This window comes from Panulirus ornatus, chromosome 38 (genome assembly GCF_036320965.1).
Source record: "Panulirus ornatus isolate Po-2019 chromosome 38, ASM3632096v1, whole genome shotgun sequence".
In the NCBI taxonomy this organism is placed as follows: Eukaryota; Metazoa; Arthropoda; class Malacostraca; order Decapoda; family Palinuridae; genus Panulirus; species Panulirus ornatus.
In genome coordinates, this window is record NC_092261.1 from 1,984,499 (window position 1) to 1,996,905 (window position 12,407).

At 35.5% G+C, this 12,407-nt stretch overlaps 1 protein-coding gene across 1 annotated transcript in view; it reads right to left on the reverse strand.

The window, feature by feature from the left end:
* Nucleotides 1-11,520, reverse strand: part of tkv (serine/threonine receptor kinase thickveins) — a 53,581-nt gene extending 42,061 nt beyond the window's left edge. Inside the window, exon 1 of the mRNA XM_071684356.1 lies at nucleotides 11,364-11,520. Coding sequence (XP_071540457.1) covers nucleotides 11,364-11,454 — 91 coding nt within the window. The 5' untranslated portion in view covers nucleotides 11,455-11,520. The remainder of the gene's footprint in view (nucleotides 1-11,363) is intronic.
* Between the last annotated feature and the right edge of the window lie 887 nt (nucleotides 11,521-12,407).

Consider the following 12,407-nt stretch of genomic DNA (forward strand, 5'->3'; position numbering starts at 1 on the left):
GATCGAGTAAGTAACGTAAGGGTAAGAGAGATGTGTGGAAATAAAAAGAGCGCGGTTGAGAGAGCAGAAGAGGGTGTTTTGAAGTGGTTTGGGCACATGGAGAGAATGAGTGAGGAAAGATTGACCAAGAGGATATATGTGTCTGAGGTGGAGGGAACGAGGAGAAGAGGGAGACCAAATTGGAGGTGGAAAGATGGAGTGAAAAGGATTTTGTGTGATCGGGGCCTGAACATGCAGGAGGGTGAAAGGAGGGCAAGGAATAGAGTGAATTGGAGCGATGTGGTATACAGGGGTTGACGTGCTGTCAGTGGATTGAATCAAGGCATGTGAAGCGTCCAGGGTAAACCATGGAAAGCTGTGTAGGTATGTATATTTGCGTGTGTGGACGTATGTATGTACATGTGTATGGGGGGGGTTGGGCCATTTCTTTCGTCTGTTTCCTTGCGCTACCTCGCAAACGCGGGAGACAGCGACGAGGTATAAAAAAAAAAAATATATATATATATATATATATATATATATATATATATATACACACACACACACTAAACGTGACCTTGAGTAAAGCAAAGAAAATCCCCGGACGTCGCCATCAAGAGTGTAAGGAATGACCAGATATGAGCTCATCAATAAAACACCAAAGAGTGAGTGGGTTTAAGGTCATCAATTCAAGGGCAAGAATCAGACATTTTGGATCTTTGTTCACCAAAAACAGATGACGTGATAGAACCCTAAATAGAATTAAACAAGAAACCAGACTACCAATCCCTCACAGATTACACCTTATGCCAGCCACCATCGTTGCAACGACCGCAATCGCTTCTGTAGTTCATCTTGAGTTTCACCTAGCCATAGCTAAAATGCTTGGGACAAAATTATAGCAATAAAAATAATTCCTGTACTCACTTCCGTTTCCTTCGAGCGACTATTTATAACAAACTTCTTCACGGGTATACAGGTAACATCATTATGAGCACCTAGTGAAAAGTATCGAGTTCCTACGGCTGTGCAGCCATAACAGCGAAGACTTTCAAGCCAAGCCGTGATTGAGTCAGCCAGAGCTCTCCCAGACACCGAGTGATGCCCAATTTCCCCATAAGCCACCCGCATCCATTCTTAATGACATACTGAGCCCAAGGGCCCATCAATGCCCTGGCGCCACCTGACGAACACAAGTAGAGGTCGACGGAGCTACCATATTCACTGTCGGAATGACAAAACTACAGGAATACACATAAACCCACCCAATCTGAAGTGATCTATCAACAGGATACTGGTTCATATTAAGCCAACTTATTCAAATTTGCTATTTTTCATACTGTCTGCCATACATCTACATGGATCTCAAAGCCATTAACTACTCAGCCCTAAATCAATAAGGCCCTGTAGCTCAGTTTCAGTTTGTTAATATGACAGAACATTGTGATAACCCCCTAAAGATCATTAAATCAACCCCTCAAAGGTTCTAAAATTAAATTACTTTTTGTCAATTGCTTAATTCAATCCTAGTTATAATTGTGCACTATGACGTACTTGTGAGAAATGCTTCACCAGTCACCCAAATCACAGATACGTTAATGATTTTCTCATGAATATCATCATAATCAGCCGTAATGATCAAGTCTGAACAAAGATTAGCTATTTTTGTTCAGCACTACTACCATTAATTTATCAATCAAAATTTCCCTAAAACTAAATTATTCTCCCGCTTACTAAATTCACTCCACGACAACTAGAGTCACTTCCTGAGCAACAGCAACTGATAAAGCATCCATACATCTCCTTTAGTAAAGACTATAGGTCTAAGCTTGAAATCACAGTAGGCCCATTAATCCTGGTGGACCACCCAAATCTTCCAACCCCAAAAATTGCCCATCATAAATATACAAATAATATTTGACATTCTTCATCATCATATTCTTTAACCTGATAAATACCTTAAATATATAAGTATGACGTTCTTAGCATCATTGTATGGTAGGTATTAAAAGGCATACCATCATTCAAGGACCAATCATAATGTGTACCACCTTTAACTTGAAGCCAACATATTTTATGCCAATATACAGGAAATTCTTCCTTTTTCACCCTTCCAACTTGAATTTGCAAGCATTACAATCGAGAGATTCGTAAAGGGAAAAACTATCAGTGCCACCAAGTTAAAGTTTACAAATGCGCACCAATATACACATCTTCTCAGCTCTTTAAATCAGGCAACGACTGGAGATGAGAAGGAATTGTATGAAGATAGCACATTATGTCCATTAATACAATCAATAGTACCAATGTTACAAATGTACTGCTTCACATTTCCAGCATATTCACACCACTGAGGCATTTCACTAAAAACACAATCAAGTTAATGAATATAAATATCAAAAATGAATACAATAATACTGTATGTACATATACAAATAAAATCATAGCACAACTAGTAACTGACATTGGAACAAGTTCTTAAGTACAACGACAATTTTCCAACCAATACATTTTCCTCAACTGGTTTCAACAAAACTAATCACTGGACATTAGTGGTGCAATATTCCTGCGATGGTACATCAAGTCTTGTATCATTTCTGAAGTGATTAACATCATGAAAAGTTCTTTAGCTGCTTATACCCAAGTCTCCTCAGTTTCATAATCAAAACCGAGGATGAAATAAGGTTTCTATTTTATGCCTGGTTCCTGTGAAACACCCACACATACCCGCTTTCTCCCTCCATGACACTAGGAGACGTACTGTCAGTCATTTCATACCTTGCCATCATCTCATATAAACCTTAAGACACAACACTATGAAGCCTGGCAGTCTGCCAAATACACAAGGTATTGATGAATCCTCTGACAAATTCTTATATATACAAAAAATAAAAAAGCCATGTAATGTACTACTTAAGCACAGGTGACTCTGCACAGGTAAAATAGTAAAACATGCATTCCTTGCACTCCTCTAATCAGATGAATAACTTGAGCTTATTTATCTTAATTTATTTCTCCCTATGGGGTGTCTATTAACAGAGGAATGAAATACACAAATTACATACTCTAGACCAGAGACTGATGAGATACACAAAAAATATTTAGTTGGGTCCCAAATTTGCACAAAAAAATATGAATTCCAGACAGAGTTTTGAAGACAATTAACAGAGACTATAACAGGAGTATGTGGACCTGTAACGGATGTACAGAATATAGGTCCTGATGAAATGTTTCAAAGTCGAGTTTGCAGGGGGAAATTGGATATTCTGGACACTCGTGATGAATGGGAAGCTGAATGAAGATCATTACATTCTAAAAAAATGCAAATGAGTAAAAGGAAAGCTCATGGAGATCTTGGTAAAAAAAAAAAAAAACTAACAGTAAACTTCAAGAAGAACAAACAAGGGACATGCGGAATGGAGTCCGTGCAGTAAGTGACAGTGCTCTGGATATGGATAACAGATTGCTTGTAAAAGGGATGAAATTCATGATGTTAGAAAAAAACTTTAAGAACTGATGATATCACAAATATGAGCATCAGTGAAATGGAATGGGACACTCAATAAAATGTAAAATAAGTACAGGGGTGAGAAAAGCAATACGAAAGATGAATTTAGAAAAGCTTATGCAAGAGATAAATAAGACAGCAGACAGTGGCAGTGAAGCAGCAAATGATTTAATCAGGAAATCATATATAGTGACATGGAAAAGGGGTCATGTTCCAGACAACTGAACAAAGGCAACACAGTCATTCCCCTGTATAGATAAAATGATATTAAAAATCAAAAGAATTAGAGAGGAATAAATTTCTAAAATATGAACAAACACTGAATTACTTTGCACATTACAAGTTGTAGGCAATAATCATTCCTTGATATTGAGATAACAGGAGTACTAATAATTAAAAGAATTATAGTGGGAATAAGTCTTTGAAATCAAAGCAAGACTGAGTTACAGTACCCAAAAATTACTGAAACATCTGAGGGTGAGGAACATGCATAAGTTAGAAACAGTGTAAATAGACCTGATTTTGCGCTCAAACAAACTATGGAGAAAGCTCAAAATACGTAGTGCAAAAGGTTATGCATTCTCAAAGTATATATACTAAATTATCAAAAATTATTGAGATGCTTCTAAACATTAACACTTTACATAGAAAACAGCTGAATACTGTTTTGGATCTCTAAATGCATGCAAATTCTTGTATTAAACTAAATGAGTGTAAGTCTGATTTTCATGAACTGTGTAACTGCATCATGGTTCTGTACTGTCAGAACCAGTATGACTGTTTGCTTTCATGGAGAAGCCATTAAACTGAAAGTAAGATGGGATGATTATAAAGTACTGAGGAACCACACTGAAAGAATGAAAGCTACTACTGTTGCTCTATGTAACTGTTGTTCTGTAAGCTAAATCTGAAGATGGGTGAAATGGTAAGTTAATCTGATGACATATACAGGAGAACAATATTTCTAAGACATGTAAATACTGTATAATCAAGTTTGTAATTATGACTTAAGAGGTGAGCAGTCTCACTGTATTATCAGTATAAATGGATATAAATCACATTCGTAGTACAGCATAAAAATGAAAAATAAAAAGTAAGGATGACACTGAGAGGGTTGAAGGTGAGGGAAGTACATAAAAGAGAAAAGAGTCAGAGGTGAAATGAAGGCTTCAGTGGTCAAAAAGTGATAAATAATCATTATAGTTGGCAGTGGATGAGAAAAAGAGGAGTAAACAATCATGTAAAAAAATACACTTCGAAATTACACCTATCAAATTATTTATATCTAAAAACACTCCTGGAATACCTCATATGCTTGGCAGCAGAGCAGTATAAATAAAAGGGTGCAAAGAACTGGTAAACAATGTCAAACATGAGTTGCATACCACTTTATTTGGAAAATTATATCCTAGCTATTTGTGATAACAAACTTGATATTTCTCTTTAAGAAAAGGGTGTAATCTTTAATGGTACTAACAAACTTATGCTTTTTTTTAATAATTATATTCATATATTTTGCTTTGTCACTGTCTCCTGCATTAGCGAGGTAGCACAAGGAAACACACGAAAGGATGGCCCAACCCACCCACATACACATATATGAGAAAAAACTACACACAGAGTGTACCTTGGACATCAGTACTGCCACAGTGAAAGGGCTATATCAGCTACTTTCTGCAAAATATTGCTATAAAACATATTGCAGTTACAAAAAAAGACAGAACATACATTTAATAAGCATCATAAAAACTGAATCATTCGAATTTTAAGATGGTATAGGTGTGAACCTCAAATGCATGATAACAGCTAACACACCCTTACAATAATACTGAAAAAGTCATATTCTTAATGATACTGGAAAAATTAGTAATGAAATAAAGTTGTGTATAAGCATATAAGCCTTATGATGCTTCTTAAACACCACATTCATTAACATACAATACTTTCTAGGCAAACATTCAAAGCATTGAGTGTAGTAACTTAATTCAGAAGTTACTAATAGGCAAACAATTCAAAGCATTGATAACCTTTCCTTCACAACATGAATATCAGGCACTTATCAATTCTTGATTCGCCTGCCTCTTCCAAGAGACGATATGAACAGCCATTAATGTTTGTAGAATGGTACCATATGCTACAGCCTTTATTTTGCCATAAAATTATGAGTTTATGTGATGTCAAGGGGGCCTGTACAAGCTTTGCATCCTCATGTGATGTACCAATGAGTATATCTTTGACACACTTATTAAGAAACAGACATCTGTAATGAGCCCATAGCAATCATACTCTTGTGACAAAAATATTGCACATTCACAAAAACCACACATCTCACTATGTATGTCTGGTACTATAGCAGCACAATTAAAGGGGGTATAATCAATATTTCAACTGGATTATAATTGTATTTTGAAAATTGTTCTAACCAAATTCAATCAATAAGAGATACCTTGTAGAATATTTATGCATATCCTATACAAAGACTGCAATGTCAAATGGTTAATTTTCTAACAAAATCTAAGAAAATTGCTGAAAACTAAGATAGAAATAATCTTTAGTAATGATATGAATTCTGAATGCTTTAGTGGTTTGGACTGTGGCACTTTCCTTTGAAAAGCACTACCTCTTGTACATTAAATAGGTGCAGTCCTGAGTTTAAAAATTAACGATGCTATTTGACTAAATCAGCACCAACCACTTAAGTAACTTTTCCTGATAAGAAGTCTTTGCAGCAAATTTCTTCTATTTAATTATGCCTAGAGAAGAGAAATTTGAAAAACAAAAAACAATAGCACTGCCTTTCTAGACCTATATCAACAGGCAAGCAGCACAAACTGCTACTTTGTCAACCTCATTTTCATCCTAAATTTCTTCCCCATGTCAGTGACACAGCATCAGAAACAAACAATGACATTGCACTCATCAAGTCTCTCTAGATGTTGTGCACACTGAACTGAAACTATAAGTCTAATATCCACAGCCATACCCAACAGACCACTGCAAAACTTCATCTGCCCTCCTTCACCCTAATGACAATACGCCATCCCCAAAGACCACTCTCATCCAGTTCATTCTAACTAATGTGAGCCTCATGCCTTTCAAAACGTTCAGGCCCCAGTATCCCACAACCTCCTTCACTCCATCTCCATACTTCAATTGCCCTCTCAGTCTCCTTCTCCTCCTTGCTCCTTCCACTTATGATAATAAATCCTCTTAATCAGTTCCTTTACTCAATCTCTCCATATCCCCAAACCATATATCAGCATCTATTATTTCTATGAACTATGACAAAGGAATGCAACTCAATCCCAGAGAAATAAACACAACAATGAATACACTGATATTTTATCTATTTTTGTCCAGATCATAGCTCTCATAATTAATGGAGAACTTCAGGAATTAACTGAGGATGATGTCTTGAGCTTAAATTTACACAATTTTGCTTCCTTGCATATCAATAATACAAAGCAATTGCAAAAAGGATTAACCACTTACTAATATTAACAAATGCTAATTTGAAAAACAACCTAATTTGGGATTAAAAAAAAAAGGACAGATGGTATGGATGTTGTATACCTTTATGTCACTGCTAGGAATGAAGCTTGCCACACAAATTCAGGTTCGAGGAAAACTGAAGGCTGAAGATTAAATAAAGAAAAATCAAAAACTATCTGAAACTATACACAAAATAAGCTCAGAACTAAAAGGATCAGAACTATTCTCAAAACAGCTGACATTCCTTATCACAATGACTGTCGTCAAGGCAATGCCAACTTATCATAATGAGTAAAGTGCTCTACTAAGGATAAACACACCAAGATTAAAGATAACACGCACCTATGGATATTGGCTGATTCAAAGGACCAAAGGTAAAGGTGGACCTAGGAGTGATGTTAAGACAATGATCTTGCATTCTCATGAACTGCTACCATAGTACACATTACCAAGAAATTATCCAATGTCAATATGACATTCACTCAAGCTTGAAGATAAATATGTAAAGGGCAATAATGAAAACAAGGAAATCTCATTACCAGATGTCATGCTATTTTACACGTAAGATAAATTATCAAAAAAAAAAAAAAACACACAAACGTGGACCAACTATGGTCAGAAAATCAAGACATAACACTGCATAAATTTCCCTCAGCTTCTCTCAGCAACACTATATATATATATTAATGATCATCAACTAATTGCATAAATACTGTTCAAGTGTATGCAATCCATTCCTACAATAACAGTGGTTCAGTTTGAGAGCCTTACAAAATGTGGCCAAAAGTCTGGCCATACTTGGGTAACTTGCCCAATCAACAGCATCTGCTATACATAGTGGCTTTATTGCCAGAAAATATATTGGCACAAGTAGATCAAACAGTATTTTGCTCATAGTGTTTAGTTTCTTAGGATAACTTTATTACTGTTAAATGTGTCTTCTGAACTACCTCCAACCATCCTTACTAACCTACTTTGTCTGTCTAAAACCCTAACTTTTCTTCTTGAAAGCAGGTCCTGAAAAAGCCCACCCACAAAAAAGAACACTACTCTAACCCTTCCAGTTATCACTACATCATTCTCACTTCTATCATATTTAAAGATTTTGATACTCAATTCTCTATGACACACACTTACAATACCAATACTTTCATTTAGATCATCAATATGGTCTTCATGGTCCAAGGTCCACTAATAATCAGCTCTCCTACATTACACATACTGGTCCTCCTCTCTCATGGATACTGATGAATCTTTGGTAAGGGCCACTGACAGCTTTAGATTATTTGACTGGGTGTGGGAAGTCTTTCTTTCTGAACTTCTTTATTCTTTACTTTCTTTGATTTTACTGCTTCTCTCTCTCTTTCCAGTGGGACATTCAGTGTTACAGCAACTTAATATCCTAAAACCAATGTGTCCCTTATAGTTCACTCATATCACCTATGCTATTTCTTATCTTCATTAACTAATAATCTTTCTTCAATCTCAAATCCATTTCACTCATACATTAATAACTTCAGTCTACATACTTCAACTCACTTTCCTTTTCTTCCTTATTCTTTCTCTTATACCAAACATATCTCCTTTCTAACTCAATCCTGTGCTGCATCTAGGAATCAGAAAGCATTAAAGGTAAAAATTCAATACTGTAGCACAAGGACCCAATTTCTCACTATATCTCATTCTAAATTTCACTCATTTCCCAATGTTGAATTTCAAAACACAATTCAACCCAACAATACCATAAACAAGTTAGGACATAATCATTCTCCACTCTGTCCTGAATCCCCACATAATGAATATTACAAAATCCACTTCAAAACAGCTAGGGTTGTACAAGGAATGTAATTTTTCTGCTAAAATCCTTTCTATAACTAAATGGGTTTTGCATACCCAAGCATGGAGTGCTGCTTTCATATCTGAACTGGCTCTTCCTCCACCTCTCCCTCAGCAAGAGTGGCATGAAAAGCCTTCCATGTTATCATTTCTCAATCACCTCTTTTCAGTTATCCCTTTTCATCCACCATTGTGATGTTGCTATCTCCCTGTACGAGAAGTAATATTTTGGCCACCGCCCTTATTTCCAGCATGTTGGATCCCAGCCACTAAGGCTGCCCAAATTTTCAGTGGAGAAACCAAACACAAAAGGAGAGACCATTATGGTACACCCTTTTATTCAACCTGAAAAGTTGTCCTATCTTCTTTCGACCTGTAACAGTCATCCACAAACAATCAAGTTCTAATCATCTCTTCATTCTTTCCTATACTCAAGCATTATTTCATACAAGAGGTCCACAATCACAGCATGCTTCTGCCATTAACATGTCAGTATAAAAAATCTTGATTTAGAAGTTTCATGATGATAATTTCTGCTGAACTATGCTTGGGTCACAACCCCACTCACAGGAATTAGGTGAGGTTGACTGGTTTGATTATTCAACCAAAAAAATTTCCCTGCACTTCAAAGTGGCAATGTGAAAGCTCTTATGCAGCTCCACTTCACTCAGTGAATATAAATTTCCCCTTTTCACATTGGAATTCATATTTGTATAACTCACAATCTGCAAAAACTATCTGTAAAAGGTGATACATCATTTAATAAGGTGAGGCAAGGAAAGATTCTACTTGACCCACCAGAAATATACTGGCAAAATAACCAGCATTTACAAAAATCAAAATTCAGATGATTGTAGTTATCTACTAAAACTTCAAACTTATTTCCACTGAAAAGGAATAAACATCTAAGTAATTCTCATTACTATTCCGTAAAAAATGCTAAATAATGATAGCAAACAAAAAATAACAAATATAACCAAAAAGTGTGTTACGACTACAAAAGAAATCCTTCAACAAAAGAATTATTATTAAACACAAAAATTTACACTTAAGCAATGCAGCACAGAGGTTTGAATATATGAGGGACTTTTTGTGTTAATAGTCATGTAGTGATTAGAGAACTGAATAAGACTGCTGGAGAATGACATTATAATCAAATACGGTGATAATAATAAGGGTTAAGATTAAGGAAAATGTGGGGGTAATCAGAATATAATTAGGTGAAACACTTGTCAAAAATCAACAGAATCAGCAGTAACCTCCCTTAACAGCTGAAATTCATCTTAATTTTGATATTACCAGTACTTGAAAAGTATGGTATGATATGGTCTTCATTTGTGAGCTGTTATAGAGAACTGTTTGTAAAGGAAGATAAACATTGCCAACCAACTTACAAATGGCAACTATAAGAATCACTTACATTTCAAAATGTATATAAAAAATACGGTAAAAATTAGGTTTTATAGTATGGTAACTAAGGCTGCAGAGCTTCTGATGACCTATGAAGAGTGTTTCATCTAGTTACACATTTCCCCTGGTCTTACCACTTTCACTACAAAACAAAATGTTCCACATTATACTTCATCACTTTAATATTTCATTATCATTACACATACATTGCCTGTCGTCTTTAATCCTAATATTCAACACAATTAATGCCATGTAGGTAAAGTACTACTTCAACTAAGACTCCCTAGTATAACCTACCTAACTACAAGTCATCTGAGATTAAGCCTTAATGGAATATGGAATAAGCATCTCGCAAGATCTGATCCCAAAAACACTAGTATCATGAGCATCTACATCTACTTCAGCAACCAAGCAACACAAGCATTCATATAATGACCCTAACTGCAGGTCGACACAGGAGATGCCCGATATCTATATGAATGAAACACAACAGATGGCTGCACGAATTTCTGAATGGAAAAGAATCTAGATCCACCAACACTTCAATCATAGCACAAATGCTGCCTCGTTTAAACAAATGAGCCTCTTTTAACATTATACTTCATAAAAACATACTTTCTTTAAAGACAGGGTCTACATAAATATCATTATCCATTACAAATATGACAAAATAAATATCAATTGTATTCCCTCTCACACAGGAAGTGCAAACATTATATCTCATTCTGTATTCATATGTTTGACATTTTCAAGAGTAATTAGTTTAGGCAAGCAACATTTAGATATTTCAAGCATTCAGAGTTTTATATACTAAATTACAGTACTAAATTTAATGTGTAACTCTTACATTTATTTATTGTGAAACATAATCCAGTGTATTCGTTAATCACCGATAAATGTAATTCTACTGTGAGCTCTAATATTTTCAACCGTTTTGCCTTACGAATCACTGAGGCAATATATCAATTACCTCTCCTGTGTAGGCTCCTGAGATAAGACTCACGTTAGGACAAGGTTGGTTCAGTCTACCCACCACTCACTATCAAAATGTAAACATTATTCATATCTTCTTCATTTCACAATATTTGTAGATAAAAATTCTACCCAGCAATAAAAGGGCATTTCATGTATATCTTACCTTCTCTTTGAAGGACTAACAAGCATAGTATCAATGCAATCACACCATGTTTATGAGCTCCCCTTCCTGGACTTGGGGCCATGGCGGCCATTTTTCACTGAGCATGTGACGTCACGCTTCATGCGCTGTGGTGCCGGGTCGCCACTCAAACTGTCGTCCCGCACCCACACTTCTGAAATCTTGGCCCTACTTTAAGATATGAAGTACTACATTGGCAAAGACATACACTTTAACTCTCACAATGCATACTTTGGAGTATGAGCATGCTGAAACACATTGCTTAATTCATTCTCATAACCTTTCTTCCAAGAAATGTCGACAATGCATTCTTATTCATAAATTACCTAAAATTGCATCCGCAATTTGCTTATTCATAATACCATAATATAAACAAAAATCTTATGCTATTATTTTACTACTGAAAATCCTGGGATCAGATGGATTCCCCTTCCCCCAATACACACAAACTTTTTTTTTCTAACCCTGATTATGAGAGGTAAACAAAATTAATTTACCTAAGCCAAAAAATTAGGTACGGTTTAGATCATCTAAATCAGTCTAACTTGATTAGGTAGGATGAGATGAATTCATATAGTTCAAGTAGACTAATATGTTGTCTATAACCTAAATAATGTTTCAACTGGAACATTTAGGAATACAAGTATTTCTTGTTTTAATAAACCACTTTTTGACGTTAAAAGAACAGTCATGGTGATGTTCTATAAAAGGTCATGTTCATGATAACATGATAATGCTAATACAGTTCTATAAAGCTAGAAGACAGTCCAGAACAAGAAGGCATGACTGAGAGTCAGAGAATTAGGCTCATATGTATTAGAACTGTGAGGGACAAACTCGAAGATGAAGTAATTAAGGAGATCAATTATGTGAAGTAGACAAACTGCCTTCGGATAAATATTAGATTGGCATTAACAACGTGCATAATGAAATGTTCAGTAAAGTATCTATATCGTTGAACCAATGTAAAGAATGCTTTACCGCAAGTAACAAAATCCTGAAAAGAGCAACAAAGATGACAAAAGA